The sequence below is a fragment of the Platalea leucorodia genome, assembly GCF_965183815.1.
Source record: "Platalea leucorodia genome assembly, chromosome: 5".
NCBI classification, from domain to species: domain Eukaryota; kingdom Metazoa; phylum Chordata; class Aves; order Pelecaniformes; family Threskiornithidae; genus Platalea; species Platalea leucorodia.
The window spans coordinates 2,098,102-2,124,213 of record NC_138827.1 but is presented as its reverse complement, the minus strand read 5'-3'; the positions used below and the strand labels follow the sequence as shown (position 1 = coordinate 2,124,213).

Below are 26,112 nucleotides of genomic sequence, written 5' to 3'. Positions count from 1 at the left end.
CATCATGGCGGCGGCGGCTTCACGGACCCGCCCCTCCATTACACGTGGTACCGAGCTGAGATCTCGCGAGGCTGCGAGGCCTCGCGGGAGCAGCTGCGTCGCCGTGGTTACGCGACGCGGGCCCAACCCCGAGGCAGGGAGGCCGCGGGTTCGAGCCCCGCCGCCGGCCGCACCCAGCTCCCGCCGCCCCGGCACCCTCGCAGGCCGCACCCCGAGGTGTGGGGGCCCTCCCCGGGCAGGAGGCCGTGCTGAGGGGGCTGCCAGCCCCGGGGCAGGAGGTAGCTGGGGGTGCGGTGGGCCTAGAGAGGGAGGGAACCTGTGGTGAGGGACCGCACAGGGTCCCCCGGGCGTGCTGGCAGCCGCAGGCCTTTGGCCGCCATTTCGGTTAAACGAGAAGCAAGAGAGAGCCCCAGGGCTGCCGAAGGCGGCCTGTCACGCCGAACGCTCCCCCTGTGCGCCGAGGAGCTGCAGCTGGGTTAGATTTACAGAGCGGGCTAATTTTCACGTTACATTGCTCCCTGTCCTCCCCCCTGCTCCTCACGAGATTCGTCACGGACAAAACCCTGTGCTTTCCATGGTGTTTTGACAGCTGAGCCCCGAATAACGCTGGCGGCCACGGCTGCTGTCTCCTGCAGATGTTTCTGGGAAAGGACTAGAGCAGTTTCATGTTTTTCCTCATTTTTTTTTTCCCTGCAGAGCCATGGAGGTCCCGGTGGGGCCGCCTGCCAGAAAGCAATCCTCTGCCTTGCCCGCTGCCGCAGCTCTTCCCAGCAACTCACAACCGGCACCACCGAAACCAGTGCAGATCGCAGTACTGAAGGCGCAGGACCTGGTAAAGTTCTTCTGAAAATGTCTTTGCGGGTTTAATAGACGAGGCCAGAGCGATTCCGTGTGCCGTGGTCCCGTTCAAGAGGCGATGGGGCTATAGGAAGGAGCGGTGAGGGTAGCGGGGACTCGGGGATGCTGTGGCTTCCTCCTCCCCGCTGAGGGCTTGTTCGCATGGGGTAAAGGCTTGTGATTCACGCAGGCTGGGGAGCGCACCTCCTCAGCGGCACTCCAGAGGTGCTGTGTTGAAATATATATTGGACATATATGTATTGGCCAGGCTGGGGCGATGGGTCCAGGCCCCGGGGTGAGGGTCAGGAAGGCTCAGGGCCGGGTCCTGCCCTGGGGGCACAGCAACCCCAGGCACCGCTGCAGGCGTGGGGAGGAGCGGCTGGGAGCTGCCCGGCGGGAAAGGGCCTGGGGGTGCTGGTCGACAGCCGCTGGACACGAGCCAGCAGGGTGCCCAGGTGGCCAAGAGGGCCAGTGGCATCCTGGCCTGTGTCAGGAACGGTGTGGCCAGCAGGAGCAGGGAGGTGATGGTGCCCCTGCGCTGGGCACTGGTGAGGCCGCCCCTCGAATGCTGTGCTCAGCGCTGGGCCCCGCACCCCAAGGCGGCCATGGAGGGGCTGGAGCGTGGCCAGAGCAGGGCAGCGAGGCTGGGGCAGGGGCTGGAGCACAAGGCTGGGGAGGAGCGGCTGGGGGAGCTGGGGGGGCTCAGCCTGGAGAAGAGGAGGCTGAGGGGAGCCCTCCTCGCTCTCTGCAACGGCCTGAAAGGAGGCTGGAGCCGGGGGGGTCGGTCTCTGCTCCCCAGGAACAAGCGATGGGACAAGAGGGAACGGCCTCAAGCTGCGCCAGGGCAGGGTTGGGTTGGGTATGGGGAAAAACTTCTTCCCCCAAAGGGCTGTCAGGCCCTGGCCCAGGCTGCCCAGGGCAGGGGCTGAGTCCCCATCGCTGGGGGGATTTAAAAGCCGGGGAGATGTGGTGCTGAGGGACATGGGTTAGTGGTGGCCTTGGCAGTGCTGGGTTAACGGTTGGACTCGATGATCTTAAGGGTCTTGTCCAACCTTAACGATTCTGTGATTCTATGATTCTATATCTCTCTGCTTTCTCCGCCTAACTGTATGTAAATGGCAGCTTTTTTAAGCAAAACACAGTAAAAACGTGTATCAGCGAGATAAATGCCTCTAAAAAGATCCAGCCTTGGATATAAAGCCAGATTTTCATCCCAGCTACAGTGCTTTAAATCATATTAATTTGTTAAGGGCGGTTCTGGTTTTAAAAGGGCAGTGGTTGCAGTGTGGTTACAGGGCAAGACTATGCGCTGGTTCCCATCGAACCATGACCGCTGTGCTTTCCACGTGCTGCGTGATACACCCCGCTGGCCTTCACGTCTTCTGGAGGAACTGGCATTTAGGAGGGAATGCGGAGGAGAAGCTCAGCTACTGCTGCAAGCAGAAAAATGCAAATCCCTGCTTCTGCTCTAGCAGCAGACAAAAAAAAAAAAGCAAACCAAAACCAGCTGCCTGGTTTTTTTGAGGTTTTTATGTTGTGGTATTTGAGTACCTCTCACACCAATAGATTCAGCAATCAGCATCTTACCCGAGAGGTGTAAGGTAAGAGGAGGGAAAGCAATGCTGAAAATAATAGACGGGTGGACTGACTGCATCCAGAATATTGCTTTGTGGTTCTGGTTGCTCCATCTTAGAAAACGCTCTGGCAAAAGGTGGGCGGGTTACAAAAGTGCAATAATAAGAACAACAATATGAAAAAAATTCCAGCTCTAAGAGGTGTGGAATCTGCTTAATTAGAGGGAATGTAGAGAAGGATGAGAGAGGAGTCCAGGATAATTAATGGTATAGAGAAAGGTTAATTGGATTCTTCTGTTTAGCTGCTCATAGAATATATGCTCAAGGAGACAGTCAGGAGGACTGAAAATTAAAACCAAGTGAATGAATTCTCTTTTTGTGCACGAGCCAATATGGAACTAATTACCCCAGCGACACGGGGAGAGGGGGCTGAGGGAGGTCAGGCATCCCCGTGGCTCGGGACTAAAGAAAAGCTGGGCTTGGGTACAACCGTCCTCGTGTTCAGGGCGGCAGCCGCTCTGCCCTGGATGGAGAAGCAAACCGTGGCTCTCCTTCAGGGAGGCTCTTGGGTCGCTGCCTCTCTCGGCGCTTCTTGCCCTGCCGTGGAGGAGCCCGGCGCTGCCCGCGTGGCCAGGGCTGCCCGGGCACGCCGATCCCCGCTGCGGCGTGCCGTGCTCTCACCATCCCTCTTCACCCACGTTTAAGTCCCTCGGCGGAGACATTTTAAACTTCAAATCTCCTCATCTGTGCTTAAAGCAAGTGGTGTGGAGGTGGCCTAACAACAAACTGCAGCGCTCCCCAAAGAGCTTGCTGGAGCCCTTCTTTGATTTCAGGGCGTTCAAGACACAAGTGAGCTCAGCCCTGTAGCTCAGCGGCTACTTTCTTAGGAGACGACAAAAGTCCCAAGCTTCCTGGAAGCACAAAAAATATCAATGGGGTATTTGGGGATTTGTCTTTCATTGCCTTTCCTGGGGTGAAGCCTGGGCCTCTCCATCTCCCCTGCCGCAGCTCCTGATAATCCTTGGGGCGTCACAGCATGGTGGAGCAGGAAATTTCCCTCCTAAAGACAGGGAAAGGGGAGGTCTCAGCATGGCCAAGCTCCTGCTCCCCTTCCCCATTCCTGTAGTCCAGAGACCCCCACCAGTGAACCCCGTCCTGGGCACTGAACTCAGCTGCCTGCCAGGGGCAACTTTGATCCTGGGCCTGTTGCTGCGGAGCCAACTGCTTAATGTGCTGTTTGGTTGACAGAAAACTATCAAAAGCGACGTGTCGGTTACTTTGGTGCGTGCAGAGTACAACGGAGCCGTCTTGGGAGACTCCTCCAAGACCGATGTCTTGCCAAATGGGACAGCAAACTATAATTTCACGACCAGTTTCGATTGCAGCCCCGATGGGCCCAACTCCTTGGACGACATCGCGCAAAAACCTGTGCTCTGTAAGTACCTGACGCTGCATCTCCCTCCTCGGAGGTGGGTGCTGTCAGCTGCTCCGCTCTGCCTGCCTGCCGCAGGAGTCACTCGTTCAAGAATAGCACTTCAGCAGCGGCGGTGGGAGGGTCTCAACGCTTCTGTTCCCATCTCTGCCAGCTGGAAGAATCCCCTTTCATGTTGGCTGGTGCTCCTTGGCTTGGCTGTTCTTGTCGGCCTTGGGAGATGAAGTAGGAGCGTGTGCTGGAGCTGACATAGACCCGTTGCAGCCCCTGAACTGCTGGTCTGAAGCTGGCTGAGAAACTCTGCCAGCTCCTCTCTCTTTATCTCTCTAGTGACAGTGATAGAAGTGTTGCAAAGCGAGAAGAGACAGAAGGAGAAGACCGTGCCTCTTGGCCAAGCTGTGGTGGACCTTCTACCTCTGCTGCAAGGTACAACGTTGACTTCCACAGCCTCCGTAACCACTTTGTGCTCCCTGGCACTTTTTGAGCTTTGCTTACGGACCCCTGGCTGTATCTGACCTCCTTTTGACAAAACGCACTTCGTAGCATCTGTAGAAAGCTGGGTCTGGGGGAAGAGGGGGCGACATCAGCAGCTCGGCGTTAGGAGTCAGGCCACGGTTTCTCTGCAGAGGGTCTCACTTTAGGCTGTTCTCATTCCTCTTTCTTCCCAGGACAGCGTTCATTTAAGGTCTCGGCTCCTTTGTATGCAGTGCCTACCTCTCCATTAGAGAGCCTTCAGCCGGAGGCCAAGGTATGTGGAATTTGGAACTGTTCCTTCGCTCGTTCGGCTCTCTGCTGCTTTTTAATGGGAAGGCGAGCATGACTCAGCCGCCGAGCTCATCACGGATGTGTTATGGCCCTATATGTTACAAGCTTGGAGGCCTTTCCTACTCCCGTTGACGTCTGTCCCTAGTTGCCTATGATAGGTGAGGTCGTGCTAGGAAATGTTAATGTGTGCAGCTACCAAATTGCTCTGGAAAAAATCTTCAAGAGGGAAAGCATAGTGCTGAAAAATCGGAACAAGACAAAGGCAGGATTACCTGCCCAACTTCATTAGTCTTCCCTTCCGTGGATAACATGTCTCAGAGTCCATTATTGTCCAGGCTCTGACTGGTTTTCCTGCAAGGTCATTCGTTCAGCCGGTACGCAGTGAATAAAGCAGGGAATGAAGCATGAGACTGGGAAAACGTGTCCAATTTCGCTCCTGAGTCTGCCCGCAGTCAGCACTGCGAGTGAATTGGCGGGGCAGCTATTGCCTTAACGTGTCGGTATTTAAGAGGTGTTACACGGTAAGCAAGGCAGGGGGGCACTCGTTAGGGAGGAGAGATAATAAATGCTGACCAGCTGGTTTTTCATTGCACGCCATCCATCCGGGGCTGCGACGGGTAATTAAAGGCTGCGCAGAGATAGGGCAGAGTCAGAGCGCGGCCCTGGGTTGGCACGCTCGGAATCAGCGGGGCAAAATCATTCGTTTCCATCCCTGATCTGCTTTCTCCGTGGCTCGTTTTAGGAGACCCTGACTCTTTGTCGCTGGCTCGTTTTAGGAGGCCCTTGGGGCATATGCCGTGCCTCAAGCAGCCTCCGATTTAAACAAATACCACAATTCAGACAAAATGATCATGAAATTCCTTTCCTGCGCCGGTCTGTTTTCTTTTACATCTGAGGTGAGGAATAAGATAACATCATGTGTTCTGGCCTTGGGTTTCTGCTTGCTTCTCCCTCAAGAGCAGGAGAGTTATAATTGTCTACTCACTGCTTTACTTTATCCTCGTCTCACAGGGTGGCCTTGAAGTGACAGTGTGCACCGAAGAGCCCCTGCTTTCTGCAACGCAGCTTTCAAACGGTAACCTCCTGAGCATCACGCTGGAGGCAGCTTATTCTGTCCCCGAAGCGTTTGCTCCCACCGGACCCCTGCAAAACTACATGGCTTGTTTGCAAGTACCAGCAGCTGGGGAGGTGAGCGCTGGTCCAGGCACAGCAAGAGGGGTTTTTTGGCTACTACAAAGCGGATTATTCTCACCGGGGAACAAGTGTCCAGGCCCGTGGGGCGTACAGCTCCTGTCCTTTTGCAACAGCAGTGTTTGTTGTGAGTGCTCAGGGTCTCTGCTCGGCAAGGTTTGGATTAAAACTGGCAGGTTTTTTTCCACAAGGCCATTTTTTTTTTTCTCCATTCTTTGTATGCGCGTGGTGGAGTGTGTTTTTCCAGCCAGGCCCCTCCACTACTGCTTTGCTCTGTTAGACCCAGCTCAGAGCGGCTGGCACTGGCTCCTGCTCCTGCTGGGAATGCAAGTCCTTTCATTCTCGTGTCTCTCTAGAAGGAAGTCCCCTTGCTCTTCAAGAATGGCATCCTGAAGCTTGCTGGTGAAAAAGAGCCATTACCCCGGCCCAAAAAATGGCCCCTTGCTAACATCATGGCCCCCGGCGCTCTGAGCATACCCAACTCCTTCATCGTTGGCGGCTCCTACGAGGATGAGGATGGAGAGCTCAACAAAAGAGAGGTGAGGAAGGACTGGCGGTGTCCTGGCTGGAAGAGAAACCAGCAGATCTCACTGAAGGGACTGACAAAAAGACTTGCAGAGGTTTGTTAGGGGAGGAAGGCTGTGGTCGGTCCTCTGCGCGGTGTCCAGGCACGGAGATGGTTCCCCCGGGGCAGCAGGCCTGCTAACTCACCGCGGAGGAGTTCCCTGGGGTGCGTGCGGCAGGTCCGGTCCCCAGAAAGCTCCCCACTCCTGAGCTGCTGGGCTGAGTTGTGTTATCTCCTCGCGAGTAGGGCTCTGGTGTCTGCAGGGAGGGCTGCTAACTTGCTCTACTCGGACGGCCCGGGTATGGTGAGGTGGACACCTCTGTCTGATTCACGTTCTCTCCCAGGGAATATCTTTAGGGATGATTTGGGGATGGCGCAGGCTGTGGAGATTGCTGTCCTGGCTCTGACCGCGCGCTGTTTCTCCCAGGACAGGGAATTTAGGATCCAAGCAGAAAGCATGAAGAGAATCGTATGGGACATGGAACGGCGTTGTTACCTGGATCCCGCTGCAGTAGTCGTGTAAGGGACCTGACAACCTCCCTTCCAGCACAGAGCGGTGGGGAGAAACCACCCCAGAACGCGCTCGGCTGAGCGACCTAAGGCAGGGAGCAGCAACGCACAGGTGCTCTCAGACCCTTGCGTGGTCAAACCGTGGCTCTGCCTCGCCTCCCGTGGCTCCTATGGCTATCTGCTGGCCAAAGGTGCTCACGTGAGCAAGGGAGCCATTAACTGCCTTTAATTGCTGGCAGCAGCTTAGTTCTGCTGTGGTGGGAGAAGATAAATTGGCTGTAGTTGCTGTCTCCGGGCTGTAAATGCTCGCTCGTGCTGCCAGCAACTGGAGCTGCTGACTGTTCCCTCTGCGGTTTGAAGGAAGGAGCAGCAGAGTTATGGTGAGGAGAGATGGAGTAGGGTGGCCCACACAGCTCTCCTCCGAGCCGCTAATTAAGTTGTGCTGAATGCCCAGTACGTTCAAACCCTTTCACTCCACGCGGGCACTCTTCGTTTGCTTTTTTATTGGACAAACGTTACCTTTAGCGGCTCCAGATATGCTCAAGATCAGGAAAAGTAACCCGTTTCTCTTTGAATCCTGCTACGTTCTTGGCCTCAGCTGCATCATGGCTGTGAGTTTCACAGCCAAGTTACTCCTCGTGTGGAAATACTCCCTTCTATCTGGTTGGAATTTTTTAAATTTTGTTTTCCCCTACACTTTCATCAGCCTGCCTGCTGGTTTCAGAGTTACCAAGGCACATGGAATGGGAGCTCAGGGTCCGCTTGCTCTGCGCAATTCGGGATTGATACCAAAGTTAATCATATTCCTTCTTATTTGTTTCATTTCTAAAGTAACCAGGGGAGCAAGAAAACCTTAGTGTGTCGCTCTCCCAATCGGTTTATAGCTGGTTGTGCCATAAATGCACACAGCAGCGGACGGAGAAGAAAATGCACCAAGCCTGCCCCAAAGCGCGCGTGTTCCAGTGGTGCCGTGTCTCGTGGGAGCGGGCGGGAGCAAGGCCAAGGGGGGATGCTTTGGGGCAGAAAGGAGAGCGGTGCGGCTCGCCGGCGTGGTTTCTGCGTTTTCTCAGTGCCCTCCTTTGTCTTCAGCCTGCAGAAGCGCGTTGCGGAGTGCGGGTACTGGCCCGTGGAGGTCTGCAGGATGTCCGTGGCCTCACCCAGCAAAGGGAAAACGAGCAAAGCTGACAAGGTAAAAGCGGGGAGGGAACTCTTCTGGTGTGTGGAGCAGGGTCACGTTATCAGGCGTTTTCCTTTCAATGCCTTTGTAATACCAAAACCAGCCTTGAACCGGCCAAAGCGAGTCAGAGAGCTAAAGGCTTTGTAAAGGGATTCATCAGCCTTATAGAGCTGCTAAATAGAAAAAGGATAATATTTTTTTCCTTATGGCAGCCAGAGCTCTCGCTGAGGGTCTGTGGTAGCTCGGTGAAAGGGGTGAGGCAGAGGGTGCTTTTTGCGAACCGAGGTGATTCACTGAGCTTATCGTTGGCCATTGGGGTTTGGAACATCTTGAAGAAATTCATGCCTTCTTTCTGGGGGTGTAAATAAGTTATGCTTTTGCATACAAACTGGGGTGGTTTAACAAAGAAACAGCCCCTTAGCTGTTCCGTTCCTGGCGGCTGATTGTGTGAGAGCTCCTAATCTATTCCAGGGCAAAGTCATCTAAGTTGGTATAAATCTCTTTCCGCACTAATTGGTGCCAGGATCTTGCAGATCCTTCTCCCTTAACCTCACCAGTCTGCTGCTAGCCCGGCCTCTCAGACCTCCTGAGCTACCTGATTCCTGTCAAACCTCAGAGGCACAGCTCCGGTAGGGTCGCTTGGATTTCTAACCGCACCGTCGGTAATTTTGCAGCCGTATCTCGACAAGACCGTCCTGAGGAATGGCACAGCGTGGGCATTAGAGAGAAAAGCCGCCCTGCAGGGATAGGAATAAAATTGATATTCTACATATTGAATGACTCCAGTGTTATCGTCCAGGTTGTCTGGGCTGCGTGCCAGTGACAGAGAGCCACTGGCTCATCAGGTGCATCAGTTTGCTGCGTGGCCTCTTCTTAATGGGATGGGTGACCTTGTTTCCATACAGCGTATAACAGTCCGTTCAGTAGCTCAGTCCCCTGCTCTGTGTTTCCAGGGAGATGAGGACAAGCAGATTTTCTTTCATGGTGTGGCGTATGTCAACATGGTGCCTTTGCTGTGCCCCGGCGTGAAGCGGATCCGAGGCGCTTTTCGTGTCTTTACCTACCAAGACAGCGAGGTGTTTGAGAAGGTGAGAGCAGGCCAGACAGGCAGGCCGCGCTCCAGCTCTGCAGCCGAGCGGTATTTGGGAGCAGGCAGCATGGGCAGCGTGGAATTTGGGAGCAGGCAGCATGGGCAGCGTGGTACTGAGAGGCTGGCTCTGAAACTTCACTGCCCTTCTGGTGATGGAGAAAAATAATGAGACAAGTTGGTAGGCACAGACTTCTCAAAGGCAGGGGATTTCTGGGCGTGTGGGAGCAGGTTTGGGGGCTGAGAGAGGCTCTGAATCTCGCTCCACTCCCTCCTCTGCCAGCAGCTGAGCAGGGCGGGCTGTAAGAACGCTCCTCTCTCCTCAGTCTGGAACATGGGCAAACGAAGCGCGTTGCTGGGAAGAGCAAACAGTGGCTCTAAAAGGATAGCGTCACCCCAGGCAACAACCAAAAAAAGCTGTCGCTGGAGCTCTTTCAGCTAGAGCTCGTGGAGGTTTATTTGCCTTTGCGTTTCCCCCCTCTCTGTTACGAAGAGCGACAGTTACATCTCCATTTTCCCACAGTACTTTCGGAACAGACCTGAGCTGCTTTCGGGAGGGCAGCTGCACACCCTGCTGGTTCTGCCCACGGTCCCCGTAGCGCTGCTGTCCTGGCCGCCGGAGCCAGCTGAATTACAGCCCTTCTCCCTGCCTCCATGTCCCAAAGCGGGGCTAGCAGCCAGCCTGTTCGCTGGCCGTGATTAATGGCCTCTTGGCTGCATGGTACTCCTCATCCCGGAGCATTTATCTGTCACAAGTGAAGTGACACATGCTCTCTCTGTCGTTCTCTGGCTTTGCAGATGCTTTGGGCTGCTTCTTGGCCTTGGTCTAGCTGGTCTCGGTGTAGCTGCCCCATCCTCTCCCCGGCATCCCCTCAGTTCTTGCCCACCCGGGGAACAGTGACGGCTGGGAGGGAACCGCCTGTCTAGGCGGTCAAACAGTGTGTAAAGAGACAATCTGAAAAACCTGTTCCTTGCAATTCCCTGACGTGCGTCGGGGAAGCTGCTCCGCACCAGAAAGTGAGCCAGGAGCCGAGAGTCGCTGCAGGGCGGGGGGGGCACCCAAAAAAATTGCAGAGCAGACCTAGTAAGGGTAGCCAGGTTCATCTAACAGTCCATATCACCTGGCGAGTCCACAGCCGTGAGGCAGGTTGAGGATCAAGCCAGGAATTCAGGCCAGTGGGTCAGGATCAGGGCAGCATGGGGCTGGGCTCCAGCAAATCTACCGCATAGCTCAGGCAAGGACCAAGGGCCAGCACCTCAGTGAAAATGCAGCTCGAGAGAAGACAGGGAGACCCCACCGAGGCTTTCGCAGGCAGCTCTTTTCACAGCAGCCTAACCTGAGGCCACGCAGCTCTACGGCCTCAGAGCTGGCCTTGAGTACCAGCAGCTGAACTCCTAGGAGGGGAGGACGAGGTCGCAGAGCTTCTTAATGCAGTTAGGACCCTGACAATGTGTTTTATAATGAGAGGTTAAGGCAAAGGGGTGGGAAAGCCTAGTTTGTCCCGTGATTGCCTCTATTCCCTCTTTTTTTCAGACTAAAAGTCAGCACAGCGTCTTCCGGGATCTCAGGTCGCAGCTCAGTCTGACTAAGGAAGGGTCATGGACCCCAGGAATCGGTACTCCCCTTCCCAGAGCGGTTCCCAGCAAGTCTCAGAAGGAAGAGAAAGAGAAAATCACCAAAGATAAGGAGTCCAACAGAAAGGTAAGGTCTAGAGAGGCATACTGCAAGATGGTTGCTCCATTTCCACATCAGAGGTAGTTGGGGCATGCAGAAACCAGGGCCTGATGCTGTGTTGCCTCAGCCAACTGAGAAATACTCATTATCTTGAAATTTTAGTACATGTTGCCTGAGCAAATGTACAACTCGCATCCTGAATTTGCTAAGGTGTGGGATTTATTGAATCTGAAACAAGAGACGTCTTTCTTTTTTCTTCAATAGATGTCCATCATGCCCAAAATCCAGTTGTCAGATGCCACTGTAGAAGCAGAAAATGTCACAAATCTCAGCCTTGATGGACAGGTAATTATGTATCTCCAAAGAGAAGGAAAGACTGCTAGACCATCGCCGCGCCGCTGTCTCACACCTTTCACGCAATTAAATTCTTCAAGAGTGAGTTGGACGCGGGATGTTTTACGTAGATGCTGTCCTGGAGTTCTTCCAGTGACGTCTAGCGTTGGGCTAGAAGGTCTCTGTAAATAATCAGGCATTTATTTAGAAGTGTTTCTTCATATTTTGGCTTCTTCCTCAAAACATTTAGAATGCATATTCATTCTGCAAGCAGATTGATTATCTGAGCTTTCTCCTTTTTTCCTCGACTCGTTTCTTGAGCTGAATTTTGCTGCTGTAAATCATTCTGAGGGCAGGGTACAAAACAGGCTGTATCTCTGCAGTTTGAGGAGGATTTGCTGAAGATCTGTAGCTAGATGCTCCGTCTTTCATCACGCCAGTAATGGCTCTAGACAGCACGACACTGAGAGCGCAATGTTTATCTTCACAGCAATACGTCGAAGCAGGGACCTTCCTGGTGATGGAGATAAAGCTGGACAAGGCCTTGGTACCAAAGCGATCGCGAGAGGAGCTCACCGGACGGTGCGTAAAGACGTGCTGTAACTCTGGGGCTGAGGCCTCATTTCTGCAGGATAGAAACGGGGCTGTACAGCCAGCCTCCCCCTTGGAGTGCTCGGCCGGGACCAGCTGAGGACCAGAGCCAAAGCCCACTGGGATCAGGGGGAGGATTTGGCCAGACTGCTTAAGAGATGGCATCTGGTGTGTTGGGAAAACACTCGCGTTCATCCGAGCTGGCATCTCCCTGCCATTCCTCTCAAAAAGAGAGACACCAGAGCAGCACAACAGCGTCTGCGTTCCCATCCGGGCTTTGTTTGCCGTTAATCCCTGCGGGCTTGCCTCTGGCACCTGATGTTCAGCTGCTTGGCTGGGACTGGCCACCAGTGAGCTGCCCTGGGTAGCGCTGCTGGAACTTCAACATAGCATTCTGTCTTTTTTTTTTTTATTTTTTCCCCTTTTCAGAAGTTTTCTCAAAATCTTCTACCCGTTCCTTGGCTCTTACATTAGTTTTCACATTGTTCCGCTGTAGAGCTGCTCTCTCTTCTCTGCTGCTTCGAGTCTTTCGCTGTCTGTTTGATTTGAGGCAGTTGCTCCCTGTCCAGTGGTAGCCCTGCTGCGTTACAGTCTAGGAAAGGCCTAGCATCTATAATTCATTGAATAAAAAAGAGAAAATGCAGCAAATGAATAAAGTATAACGCGCACAGGCAGTATGTCTCTCTCAAACAGAAACATGAGCAGCAGCCATTCTTTGAAAGGCAAGTATGTGCGTTGTCTTCTGTTCTGCCTGCTGTCTTCTGGGGAGAAGAGATTGAGGAAGGTGAAACCCCCTTACGCCAGACCTTCTCCTGGCCCTTTTTGTACCATTCCTACTCTACTGCAACTTGCGTGAATTCAGTGTAGTTCCTCCTCCTTCACCTGCCAGGGCTGCAGATGTCAGGCCTGAAAATTCAGCCCTCCGGAGTCGTGGGAAGGGCCCTGCCTTGGGGGGCTCCAGCTGATGCCACAGACAGAGAATCAGAGAATCGCAGAACCATTAAGGTTGGAAAGGGCCTCTGAGATCGTCGAGTCCACCCGTTAACCCAACTGCCAGTCCCACCTCTAAACCCTGTCCCTAAGCACCACATCCACACAGTTTTGAACACTTCCAGGGACTGTGATTGCACCCCTGCCCTGGGCAGCCTGGGCCAGGGCCTGACCACTCTCTCTGGGAAGAAGTTTTTCCCAATACCCAACCCAACCCTGCCCTGGCGCAGCTTGAGGCCGTTCCCTCTCGTCCCATCGCTTGTTCCTGGGGAGCAGAGACCGACCCCCCCGGCTCCAGCCTCCTTTCAGGCCGTTGCAGAGAGCGATGAGGGCTCCCCTCAGCCTCCTCTTCTCCAGGCTGAGCCCCCCCAGCTCCCCCAGCCGCTCCTCCCCAGCCTTGGGCTCCAGCCCCTGCCCCAGCCTCGCTGCCCTGCTCTGGCCACGCTCCAGCCCCTCCATGGCCGCCTTGGGGTGCGGGGCCCAGCGCTGAGCACAGCATTCGAGGGGCGGCCTCACCAGTGCCCAGCGCAGGGGCACCATCACCTCCCTGCTCCTGCTGGCCATGTGTCCCAGCAGATGAGATCAACAGTGGATCTTTTTCTGGAAGGATGTTTAAATACGTATCTTCATAGCAAACCATAGCTCTCTTTCTTGAGCTCCATCCAAAATTCTCTGTCAGCCTCCACCTGGCCCTCATCGCTCGCTTGCTTCCCCCAGGTTGTTGTTGGTTTTCTTTTTCTCATCTGAAAGTGAAGCAGTTTGGTTTTCCTCTGTAGGAGGTAACACGTCAGGCATGGGCGCTGTTCTGAGGGTGGGACTGGGAGCTGCACTGCCCGCTTGCTCAGGCTTTGTGCCTTCCCCAGGAGCGGTGACGGGTCTCCGCAGACCACGCACGGCCGCGGCACCGGACCGCACAGCAGAGAATATGGGAAGGGTTTGGGTTGGAGAAGTGGCCAGGGCTCGCGACATGGAGAAGGCAGCTGGCCAGGGGCTCTGAGCTGGCGGAACAGTTACAGGAGTGGTTTATATTTGGCGGGGGAATAAGTAATTTGCTTTGCTAATTGGGTAGGAGCCATCAGAGGGATGTGACACCTTTGCTTGGTGGGCTGGATTGCGTTCAAAGGTGTGTTGGTACCAGCAAGCAGGAAAGCTCAACAAAAATCCCAATGAATGTAGGCTGGTTTGACACCAAGGATTTTAGTAAAATCGTAGTAAAAATGATGGGAATCCTGAGGGCTTTTGAGTCGTATTTGAAAGGTCATTGTGACCCTAGGAGTGGTACAAACGGGGTTGGTACGGTGTCTAGGAGTCAGTGCCTGGCCAAGGGATGAGGTGCCGCAGCTGCGCTGTGGGATGTCGGGAGCTGGTGGATCGGGTGGCCTGGGGGTCACAGTGGTGATGTTCTTCAGAGCTGTCCCCGGGTTGGCACCTTTCCTACAGCCGTTCCGCAGCCCCGGGAGGTTGTGAGTTAAAGGAATAGCAGCTTGATAAGAAGATCGGCTTCTCTAGGAGCGTGGCTTTGATTGCTAGCAATAACAAACGTTAACCTTACCTGCTGGGCTGAGCTTCTACGATAGTTTTTGTGTGATGGGTCAGTCAAACCCCGAGAAAATACCAACTAAATAAATCTTATCTAATCCCCGTGGAGGGTAATCATAAGCAGGGGGCGAGGCAGCAGCTAGTTCTCTCAAGCCATCACGATGAGCTACAAGCGTCGAATGTGGGTGCCTGGTCTTTACAGTTCATTCTTGGTCTGAGGCTTCAGTTTCCCCCCGTCCCCGGGTCCCTGCGAGGCGTCTCAGGGATACGATGACAGGCGGGAGCCCTCGCCCTACAGGCTGCTTGTGCCCAAGACAAGGCAGCCCTGCTGGCAGCGTCTCTGGCTGATCTCTTCTATCCTCTCATTGACAGGGTCAAGCAGATGATTCCTCCTCGCCCTCCGCTGCCTCCCCGGACTGCAGGAGCCAAGAAGGTACGAGCAAGCGCCTGTGGCCTTGCCGCCACTCTGTCACCTCGTCCCGCCCTCATCCCTCTCACGCAGGAGAATCTTCAGCCTCAAGCTCAGCCCCGCAGCAGCACGTAGATGAGGTCCGAAGAGGAAATACACAGAAAAGGAAACTTCTGGATGTGTTATCTTCGCAGTAGTATGCCTCGGGAAATCATTCCTGGGCTGCGTCACTCATGTCCGCAGCCCATACGAAGGGGAGAGGTGTAGCAAAGGCAGGGACAGCAGCAGTGCGGAGGTGTTTGGAAGGAAACGGGATGCTAGGAAAGAGGTTACCAGAGCCTTATGGTTACCCCGGGCAGTCCCAACAGTTTCTTGTCTCAGACTAGCCCATGTGCTTCATCGGACCCGGACAGATGTGAACAGAATCGGCCCCAACCACCCTCAGCTCACCCAGAATTTTTGAGGACTTTTGTGTGCATGACATCCTCAGAAAACAGCCTGAGAGCGCTGGCTCGTCTTCTGCGGGTACAGAGCAGCCGTCGAAGGAGAAGGTCCTCGCGTGGCCCCTGGTAAATTCAAAGCAACAGTGGGGGAAGAAGCGGCTCTTCAATAACTGACCCCAGTGCTGCGGCAGGATTGATTTGTCTGGCGTGCGCAGAGTGACACATTTTGATTATCGCAGCACGTGGAAGCTTCTGCCACCGAGATTATGGAGATTACAGACTCTGCTGTGAAGAGGGCTGGCCCATGGGTTTAAAAGGCTCCCAGCAAATGAGAGATATTTTACTTACAGCCAATTATACCGCTAGAGAAGAGACGACGATGACTGAAATACTGGGTTCTGATTGAAAAATATAGCAGGAGCAATATCTAATTACGAAGGAGCTCTTTCGTATTTACACGTAGATATTTTAGCAGCCCTCAGGCGTGGACAGAAAGGATGCGTGACAGACTAATTGAGACTCAAGTCAGGTGGAGGCGATGGCAGACGTGGGCTCGGGCAAATAAAATACATTTCCAGGTTGATGGCAGCAGTGACTTATGAAGTTTGATTATTTCTTTCTTTCCTAGGCCGTGGAAGATTATCACAACCATGTCACGAGCATTGCCGTTGCCATCCTCAGTGAATACCACGAACTCTTTGGGAAGCAGCTGCCTGACCGAGGAGCGATAGACCACCAAACCCTGGAGGAACAGAAGCGTCAGCTCAACTTCGAGCTCAATAGCTCCGGGAAATATTTTGCTTTTAAGGAACAGCTAAAGGTAAAGAGTCCGTTGTGCTTTTTGCTCCCTTACTTGTTTTGTTCTGGCGGTTTCTCAGCGAGGAATTGCTGCTCCATGGCGGTAACTTCGGGTGATGTCTTGCTCCAGAATCCCTTCCTGCCGCTCGGGGCTGTTGCAATGGGCATGGGGAGGGATGTTTTTTACCCTCTAACGGAGCAGGCACCAAGCTGCTTTGGTCACGCACCAGCAGAACCATTCCTGTTAAAGAGGGGAGACTCCAAAGCTGATCACATCCACCTGCCCCACGCTCATAGCCTGAGCGAGGCAAAGCTGACGGCTCTTGCGCACTCGCAGTCGGCGCTGGCAGAAAGAGGGGTTCCCCTCTCTCGGCTGCTCAGCCTTGGCCACGCTCTGCCCGCAGACCCCCTCCCTGTGCCGAGGGGACTGGCCTTCCCACACGTTGTCCCTAAAGGGCCACCGGCGTGTCAGGGAGTGGGAGGCGGGAAGGGAATTCACCCCTCCTTGCTTCTCTTCCTTTTATTGGTGCTGGGCTGGATTTCTTCCTCAGAACTGGAGCTTCATGCAAAATCAGGGTGTTCTGGCTCTGTATTATCACGCTTGGGGAGCTGGTGGGGGACCTGCCTTGTCCAACTGTCGTATATCTCCGCAGTATGCTGTAGTGAAGATTGTGAGGGAGAAATACCTGAAGACCACGGCGTTTGAGACCCAGGAGCAGTTCCAGGCATTTCTCAGTGAGCTCTACGTGTACCTGGTGGACCAGATGCATGTTGCTCTGAACCAGGTAGGGAAAAACGCTGCCATGTGTCCGGTGGGTGCCATGTGTCCAGCTGGGACGGGTGACTTGGGACATGGCTTCACTGTGGATCCAGGGCTTGACACTGTGTTTAGTGAAGACGGGGGGAATTTTCAAGACAGGAGCAGGCTCGTGCTTTCATTTGCTGCGATTGTCACACGGAGGCCCTGAGCCACACTCAGAGGCAAGATCTGGTGCCTCGGTGTCCTCCTGCTACGAAATCCTGATGGTGGGAGATGGGCGAGGTGCCACCGGTGGTGAGGGTGGCTGGTGCTGTGCCATCTGCCACTCACCTGGGCCGAGCACAGGCCTTCCAGCATGAGCTAGGCTCACCAGTAAGTGACACCACAGAGAAAGTTTGAAATGGTCTTGATCGAGGGGATGCTTTTACTTGTCACAACTGCAAATAATGGCTATTGCCCCGTCCCTGTGTGGCAGAGGTACCTGTGAATGACAGGAGCGCGTCCCACCACAAACAGGAGCCGGGACAGCTTGCCTTTCCAACCCGCCAGGCTGTACTCGGCACAGTGCCGGACTGGGGACTGTACTGGGATCGCATGAGCCATCCTTACCCTCCCGGGGCTAACACTCTGTCTCGCTCCCTACCAGCTACTGTCCGAGGAAGCTGCTTCCCCTGCCCCTCTGCCCCGCACGACCGGGGAGCAGCTCTGGCTCTTTGCTCGCGAAGCTGAAGTCAACAAGGACTACAAGCTGGCATCTCTCTACCACCAGCAGGTAAAGGAGCTGCTCTTCTTCCCCGCCCGTCCCCGGCGTGTCTGGGCTGGCAGCCAGCACGCCATCGCGGCGGCGGGGGGCCGGGGTTGTTGACAGCTCAGCCGGCCCTGACTGTTGTGTAGGGAGGAAGGAGATGAACGCCACCAGGCTGAACGTGCGAGGGATTTTCTAGGGAGATGCTGCTCTCTGGAGGACGTGAGGCAGAGGCTGGCCAGGTCACTGAGGACTTTGGCCTCCAGGCCAGGGGAAATGGGATGAACTGGTCCAAAAGGCGTGCTGGGTCAGCACTGGGGACACTGGGCCCTCTAACAGGAGGCTAGGAGGAGGTGAGCTGAAGCTGGAGGACAAGTGTTAGGTGAAGGAGGCTTCGTGGAAGCCCAGCATATCCCAGTTAAGGGAAACCCTAGCGTGAGATAGACAAGGTGGCTAAACTGGGCTGGGGTGGCCAGAGGAAAGCCGGGGCCGTTCCAGAGTTGTCTCCCCCGTCCATCGTGCGTGCCGAGTGTGACTGCAGCCGTCCTCACTCCAGCAATGACTGCTTGTGTCTAGAGGGTAGCTCAGGACCAGCGCAACATCCAGTGCTGGCTGGACTACGGGGCGTTCTGCCTCCTTCTCGAGGAGACAACCAAAGCCCAGGAGTGCTTCCAGCAGGCTCTTTCTCTGGACCCCCATCACATCCAAAGGTGCTGCGTGCTCCCGGTGGGTGGGTGGGTGGGTGTCCCCCACGCCACTGCCAGCCTGACCTGTCCCACCCTGTCCCCAGCTTGCTGCTCTGTGGGGTTGTGGCCGTCAGCCTGCAGCACTACGAAGAGGCAGAGCTTTTCTTTGAGGATGCCTGCTGCTTGGAGCCATCCAGCATCGTAGCCTGGACGCTTTCAGGTACAAAAGCAAGCCAGCTTATCTGCTCAAGGCGTTCCTGCAGAGCCAAGCATTGCTTCTGCCCCTGCTTCTCTTCTCCCTGCTCTAATCTGAGGGCCAAAGGCAGGATTTTGCTCAGGGTTGGATGTCTGCTTACGCTGCTCTTTCTGTCTCCCATAGGTTTGTTTTATGAGCTGCAGAATAATAATATTCAGGCAGAAATGGCTTTCCGTGAGGCTAGGAAGCTACTGCAAGCACAGCTCGCCAAGGAGAGGAGCATCCCTGAGGCTGCTGAGGAGGGAGGAGGGAAAAAGCACATTGCTGCTGCGTGTGTGAGCTCTCCCAGCCCAGGCCCAGAAGAGCGCTTGCCAGGTAACGCCGGGCAAGACCAGGTAACGCCGGGCAAAACCAGGAGGTGCCCGAGCACCGGCGAGGAGGGGGCTCGGAGCAGTGTGGGAGATGGTGAGGAGTGGAAGGAGAGGGGAAATTTCTAAGTATTTCTAAGAGGAGAAATGCAAAGTGTAAGGGAAGAAGATGTGAACCACGAACGATGCCAGCGAGAGACAACAGCGGCAAGCGTGCTGCTTTCCATTTTCATCAAAGCCGTGGCCGTGACTTCCCAAGGCTGTGACTTTCCCTTGGAAAGCGCTGCCTCACCAGTTCAAAGAGCAAACCAGCTGCTCGGTGGTGCCCCTGAACCAAAGGCTTCCTTTGGAGCCTCACTGCGTTCAGCCTCACCGTGAGCCAAGACTTTCTGTCCCGACTCCCGAATATTTGGCCAGGCTGCAGGAAATGTGGGCTGGCTTTATTTTTAACGTTATCGCCACTTCACGCGAAGTGCCTCAGGCAGGCAGGCCTCGTCTCATATGCCTTTTTTTGCCCCTTCTGCTTATGAGGGAAGGGATATTCCTCCATTTATACCTGTTTCTAGCTTCGCACGGTCATCTTGTACTCAAAACCCCAAACCCAGATATTGCCTCCTGCAAATTTCTTCCCTGTTCTGAAAATCTGATAGATCCTTTATATTTTCTCTCTTCCCCACGTCTGTGGAATCATGCTCCAAACTGGGCAGTTTAGGGCAACCTCTTTATTTGCACCTAACGGTTGTTGGGGGTTTCATTCCAGAGGGGGTTCCAGACGGCTCAGCCGACAAACTGCCAGAGGCGGTGGAGCCTGCCCTGGCCTGCGTGGCACCCGAGGAAGAGGCCACCGCACCGGAGGCAGCCCCGAAAGGTTAAGGGACGGGGGCCTGGCGTGTAAGGGAGAGCCCAGTGCTGGGAGGTGGCCTCCTGCGGTCAGCGGGGAGGGGAGTAACTTGGGAGCACTGAGCCACGGCCATCCTGATGCCAAGGCAAGGCATCAAGGCTTGTTCGCTCTCCCTAGCCGGGGAATCTCCAGGCAAAGCAGGGTCACCCCGATTTTCAGAGCAGCACATCTCAGGGTGGGCAGCCAGCGGGTGCGTGCAGCTCTCTCCCTACCTGTCACTGCCCCCAGCTGCCTTCATCGGCTGCTCGGGTGTCTCCCTCCTGAGATGCCAGCTCTTAACCTGTCCCTACAGATCTCCTCTGGTCGCGTGTTGTGTGATCTGCCTCCTCTGCGGCTGCGCTCGCCGACGGGTGGCAAAGAGAAGGCAGGGCGGGGTGCCAGCTCGGTCTGGGGAGGCAGGGCCCTCCCTGTAGTTAACTCTGACAAGCTTCCATCACAAATTCCTACCTTTTCTTCCTCTGAGTTTGGACTGGAAAATTAGCAGGTCAAGAGCATCGGTTCTTTTCACGTCTTTTACAAAAACGTAAGCCCTTCGGAAAGAAATGATCTCTGCCTCAGCCTGCTCTGCCACCTCCCGGGTTTCACACTGCGTTGCTGGGACTCCGCTGTCCCCACCAGTTTCTCAGCCCCTGTCCTTGCTTCCGAAATCAAAAGCCCAGTTTGGGACTGATGGAGACACCTTTTCTTGCAGCAGCGTCCCCTGTGTCAGGAGTTAGCCGACCGCCCTGCACCATCTTCATGAAAGCAGTGGAATTCCTGATGAAAGTCAATGCCATCCAGGTCAGCCCAACGTCTCCTTCCCTGGGTTATTACCGAGGAGCTGGTGGCAAGCTCCAGCTCCTTCTTGGGCTGGGAGAACAAGCTGTGGCTAGCCCAGACGCCCAGTGCAAGAGGGAGCAAACCCACCACTGCCCAGAAATGCAAAACTGTGGCCAGGCAGAGTATTCAGAGCGAAATGCTGGCTGGGGACAGAGACGTCTCCGGCAGGCGAGGTTCTCGGGGGGCCTGAGCTCAGCACTGCTTGCTGCGGAGGGAGCAGCAAGTCAGAAACGGCGCAGGTGTGCTCTTTGTGCATGCGGAGATGAGACGCATTACTGCGATGCTTCCAAGATGCCAGTACTCCTTGTTTCAGACGCTTGTGTACGTCGGAGTAATTTTTGTGTCACCTGTGGAACATCCCTGTCCCACGCAGTCCTCTCTGGGGGATCTCTCGGGCTGCCATGTTATGCTGCCTGCCTTAATTTGGCATGGCAGAAAGAGTTGCTTAAAGCAAAACAGAACTAGAAGTAATAGAGGTAAATATTCAAAGGAGGGGCAAAAGAAATCTCCTGTCTGTTTTCTGTTCATGGAAGTCAGAGGTGCGTGTCGGTCCTCCCGCTGTGTGCTGCTGGGGGTGCCGGTGGTTTGCCTGCTCCCCTAACCGCGCCGGTGTGCCGTTCCTCCTCCGCAGTTTGTTCACATGGCGCTGGCCCACGAGCTGCTGAGCCTCCCGGCAGGTCCCTCCTGCGCCTACTACCTGGCGCTGGCCCAGACGTCCTTGCTGAAGGAAGATTTCTCCAAATGCGAAGAATGTCTCTGCGAGGCCGTTAGGATCGACTACGTGGTAAGGCTCTGCGTGTTGCCGGGGTGCGGCGCGGTGTCCCGAAGCAGGACGCCGGCCAAACGCCGCAGCAGGCTCCGCCCGTGTCGTTGCTGCCTGTGAACCTAGTGCTTCATTTCCACTTGTGCCATTCGAACGCTGGTCCACAGCAATTTCTGCAGGGGAGGACAATCACAGCTGATCAACCGCATCAGGCTGTGGCTGCGGCGCTGCCCTCCTCCTTACCCCGCTTATTGCTCGTGGGGCGGCAGCGCCAAGCGAGGGCTCCTCCTTCTGCAGCCCCTGCCTTTCTTTTTCCTTTGAACGTGCGTATCCTGAGCCTCTGCGCTTGGGGCACACCAGCCCCAGGCACCGCTGCAGGCGTGGGGAGGAGCGGCTGGGAGCTGCCCGGCGGGAAAGGGCCTGGGGGTGCTGGTCGACAGCCGCTGGACATGAGCCAGCAGGGTGCCCAGGTGGCCAAGAGGGCCAGTGGCATCCTGGCTTGTGTCAGGAACGGTGTGGCCAGCAGGAGCAGGGCAGGGATGGTCCCCCTGCGCTGGGCACTGGTGAGGCCGCCCCTCGAATGCTGTGCTCAGCGCGGGGCCCCGCACCCCAAGGCGGCCATGGAGGGGCTGGAGCGTGGCCAGAGCAGGGCAGCGAGGCTGGGGCAGGGGCTGGAGCACAAGGCTGGGGAGGAGCGGCTGGGGGAGCTGGGGGGGCTCAGCCTGGAGAAGAGGAGGCTGAGGGGAGCCCTCCTCGCTCTCTGCAACGGCCTGAAAGGAGGCTGGAGCCGGGGGGGTCGGTCTCTGCTCCCCAGGAACAAGCGATGGGACGAGAGGGAACGGCCTCAAGCTGCGCCAGGGCAGGGTTGGGTTGGGTATTGGGAAAAACTTCTTCCCCCAAAGGGCTGTCAGGGCCTGGCCCAGGCTGCCCAGGGCAGGGGCTGAGTCCCCATCCCTGGGGGAATTTAAAAGCCGGGGAGATGTGGTGCTGAGGGACATGGGTTAGTGGTGGCCTTGGCAGTGCTGGGTTAACGGTTGGACTTGATGGTCTTAATGGTCTTTTCCAACCTTAACGATTCCGTGATTCTATGATTCTTTCCCACTGTTGGTGAGTCAGGCTCTGTTTCATGCGAAGCAAGGTTGCTATTCAGCAGAGAGGGAAGGTGGCTTTGGAGAGCCAGGTCGAATGGAAATCGGAGAGGGCTGTGAAGCTGACATCTCCAAACACTGTTTGCGTACTTGCGATACCTGGGGAGCCTTGCGCGGGCCAGGACGCCGTGCACGGAAAGGCCGGAGGGGGCTCCCAGTGCTGGTGTTACGCAGGCAGCCCCCTGACTTGATTTTAACTGTGCGTAAAATCTGTCCTGCTGTAATCAAACACCGTCTGGCCCCGCCTTTCGGCTGATTACAGGGGTCCCTGCCCCTCTCCCAGGTCTCTCTCCCTCCCATCTCCCAGCCACCTCTCACTCTTGGTTTTCTATGCGCAGAATCCAAATGTCTGGGCTCAGAAAGGGCACCTGTGCTACCTGAAGAGGGACTTTGGCCAGGCAAAGGAGTGCTACGAGCGAACCATCAGTTTTGTGGAGGACGCTGCCGATATGCACTTTGTCTACCTGCGCCTGGGCTCCATTTACCTGGAAGAGAAAGAGGTGAGGAGCCAGCAGGAGTGGCGGAAGGGAATTTTACACAAAGTAGTAGATTCCAGACCCCGGGTAGAAGATGCCGTTATTTGTAGCTATAGCCAAGATCTCACAACGCAGCAAAACTTCGGAGTGGTCCACTCGTGGGAGCACGGCCCTGCCCTGTTCCTTTGTGCCAGGCTCAGTGGCAGGGTGTCGGGGTGCTGCCGAGCCGTTCCCATCGTCCCGGGGATGAGGTCTCAGGGTGCTGCCGAGCCGTTCCCATCGTCCCGGGGATGAGGTCTCAGGGTGCTGCCGAGCCGTTCCCATCATCCTGGGGATGAGGTCTCAGGGTGCTGCCGAGCCGTTCCCATCGTCCCGGGGATGAGGTCTCAGGGTGCTGCCGAGCCGTTCCCATCGTCCCGGGGATGAGGTCTCAGGGTGCTGCCGAGCCGTTCCCATCGTCCCGGGGATAGATAGAGAGCCGCGCTGGGGACGGTGGGTGGCTGAGCCCCACCGGAGATGGGGGGTTTGGCAAATGGCTGAGGAAAGGGGGGGGCTGTCTGCAGAGCGATGCGTTTGAGGCAGAGAGAAACAGGGTGGTCGCTCTCTCCTGGCAGTACGGCCGGGCCAAGCAGACCTACCTGCTCGCCTGCAAGAACTCCGCGTCCTGTCTGACCTGGCTGGGGGTGGGAATCGCCTGCTACAGGGTAAGTGCAGTTACCTTCACGTCGTCTGCGCTTGAATTGGGTCTGCGGCACGGGACACGGGGCTGCTTTTGCATGATCCCCTTTCATAGAGTCATAGACTGTGCTGGGTTGGAAGGGACCCACGAGGATCATCCAGCCCAACTCCTGTTCCTGCGTAGGACAACCCTAAATCACCCCGTTGATAAAAGTAAAGCTTGGCTGCCTGTGAAACCAGCACTCCTGGGCGAGCTGCCGTCGCGGTCCCAGCGCGGCACCCCAGGAGGTGTCAGAGGACACCTGACCTCTGGGAGCAGCAATCCTTCCCCCCTCGTCCCGCTGCCAGCACCTCCTTCCCCAGGCTGTCGTGGCAAGCACGTCATCCGGGCCCGGGCTTTGCTCCGAGCGCCTGCCCGCACATGATCTGTGTGTCACCACGGAGGAACTGAGCAGAATGTCAGCAGAGAGGAATCTCGGTGCTTTCCCTGCCCAGAGGAATCCGGCGCCTCTGAAGGGCTGCCAAGGACACCCAGCCACCCGCAGCGCAGTGTCTCCCAGAGGAACACCTCGCGAGGTTCCTCCAAGGCAGTTTGGCTGAGGGACACAAAAAGGGAAGCAACTTGAACTTCTCTTCCCCCCCTGGCCAAATGTACACCTGGGAGGGTCCTGGCTTGAGCCAGGGAGGCGAGCAGTGGTCCGGGAGCTGGCTACAGCCCAGCGGGCACCAGCTACCCCCGCCTCCCGGCAGCAGCGGGAATAGGGATCGGGATCAGAGTCGTGTTTTCCTCGCGGAGCTCGACCACTCGGTTCCCAGGGGCGGAGGTGCAGGCGTTTGCGCTGCTTTCCTTACAGCCGGGGGCCGATCTGTAAATCCAGCGTGTGCTCCCACGGGAGTCGGGAGTCACGGTGAGAGGCTTGCGCTCCGGTGAGCGGGATGCTGGCACGGAGGATAACCGGTTGTCTCTGCCCTAAATCCTTTCCCTGCATCCCTATCAGGGAAACCCTGCTAGATGCTTTCGTTGCACTCATTTCTTCGGTTGTTAACGCCGATGCCTGTTGGGTTCTGAAGCACTTTCTGCCTCTCCTTCTCTCTCTCCAGCTGGACGAGATGGCGGAGGCAGAGGATGCTCTCTCCGAAGCCAATGCCCTAAATAACACCAACGCTGAAGTGTGGGGATATCTCGCCCTCATCTGCCTGCAGGTGAGTGCTCAGCCGGCCAGCTGCTCCCACCGCCCGCCCCGCAGAGCCAGGCACTTTGTCAGCCTCTGTTTGCGAGCCTGAAGAACACTGTCCTGGTTCTGGCTGGGATCGAGTTAATTTTCTTCCCAGTAGCTGGTACAGAGGTTTGGATTTAGGATGGGAATAATGCTGATCACACACTGATGGTTTAGTTGTGGCTGAGCAGTGCTCACACCAGTCAAGGCCTTTCCAGCTTCCCCTGCTCTGCCCGTGCACGAGGAGCTGGGAGGGGGCAGGGCCAGGCCGGCTGGCCCAGACTGGCCCAAGGGCTATTCCATACCCTATGGCATCGTGCCCAGTACAGAAACTGGGGGAGCCGGCTGGGGGGCAGCGATCGCTGCTCGGGGACGGGCTGGGCATTGGTTGTCAGGTGGTGAGCAATTGTACAGTGTATCACTTGCTGGTACAGCACTGTACCAGTTACTGGGAAGAAAATTAACTTGATCCCAGCTGAAACCAGGACATGGGCTTTCTTTATTACATTATATTACATTTATTACATTATTTCCCCGAGAATCTGCGCCTTTCATAGAATCACAGAATCGTTAAGGTTGGAAAAGCCCTTTAAGATCATCGAGTCCAACCGTTAACCCAGCACTGCCAAGGCCACCACTAAACCATGTCCTCGAGCACCACATCTCCCCGGCTTTTGAATCCCCCCAGGGATGGGGACTCAGCCCCTGCCCCGGGCAGCCTGCTCCGGTGCTTGACCCCCCGATTTCCTCACCGGCCGCTCTCGTGTCCCTTCCCCAGGGAGGACGGCAGCTGGAGGCAGAGCAGTGCTACAAGTATGTCGTCAAGGTTGGTGTCGATGGCTAAGGTTTGTGCTGCGGGGCAGGCAGGGCAGGCTGCGGGCTGCCGGTGAGCGGGAATGAAGCTGGCCCGGAGTATTCCTAGACGGTGGAGGGTTTGGGTTTTTAACCTGCGGGTGTAATGTGATGTGGCACATGAAGCAGTGATGGGGCTGGCGGGGCAGGGCAGGGCAGGCAGGGCAGGCAGGGCAGGCAGGGCTGGCAGGGCAGGCCATGGGCTGCCGGTGAGCGGGAATGAAGCCGGCCCAGAGCGTTCCCAGACGGTGGAGGTTTGGGTTTTTAACCTGCGGGTGTAACGTGGCGATGGGGCACATGCAGCAGCCATGTGTGCAGATGCTCCGGCCCCTGGCCGCCGCCCTCCCGTCGCTGTCCCGGCCGCTCGCCGGTACCGGCAGCCAGGGCCCGGCCGTTTCGGTCCCCTGGGGAGGGGGGGGGACACCGGTGGGCGGCAGCCGGGGCGGGGGGGGGGGTGTCTGTGGGCGCCCGCGGACTGCGCCGACCCCGCCGCCTCTCTCCCGCAGCTGGGCCTGAGGAACGCCGCCTTGCTGCGGGAGCTCCGCGCCGCCCAGCAGCGCTTCGGCTTCGGCAACCCGGCCCTCTGA

The 26,112-nt window shown here is 56.2% G+C and overlaps 1 protein-coding gene across 1 annotated transcript; it reads left to right on the top strand.

Annotated features, from left to right (window-relative positions):
- Positions 1 to 4: 4 nt before the first annotated feature.
- On the top strand, positions 5 to 26,112 carry CFAP70 (cilia and flagella associated protein 70; the record flags this gene model as incomplete). The annotated part of the gene is made up of 28 exons (XM_082313638.1): positions 5 to 216; positions 697 to 832; positions 3,660 to 3,846; positions 4,174 to 4,269; positions 4,512 to 4,591; positions 5,620 to 5,796; positions 6,156 to 6,338; positions 6,792 to 6,883; positions 7,964 to 8,063; positions 9,005 to 9,139; positions 10,673 to 10,840; positions 11,078 to 11,158; positions 11,637 to 11,728; positions 14,639 to 14,699; positions 15,747 to 15,938; positions 16,570 to 16,701; positions 17,323 to 17,448; positions 17,998 to 18,131; positions 18,212 to 18,327; positions 18,487 to 18,678; positions 19,432 to 19,539; positions 20,264 to 20,352; positions 21,023 to 21,175; positions 22,641 to 22,802; positions 23,393 to 23,482; positions 24,558 to 24,659; positions 25,452 to 25,499; positions 26,032 to 26,112. 28 exons carry the CDS (start codon positions 5 to 7, stop codon positions 26,110 to 26,112), a joined length of 3,525 nt encoding a protein of 1,174 aa, XP_082169764.1.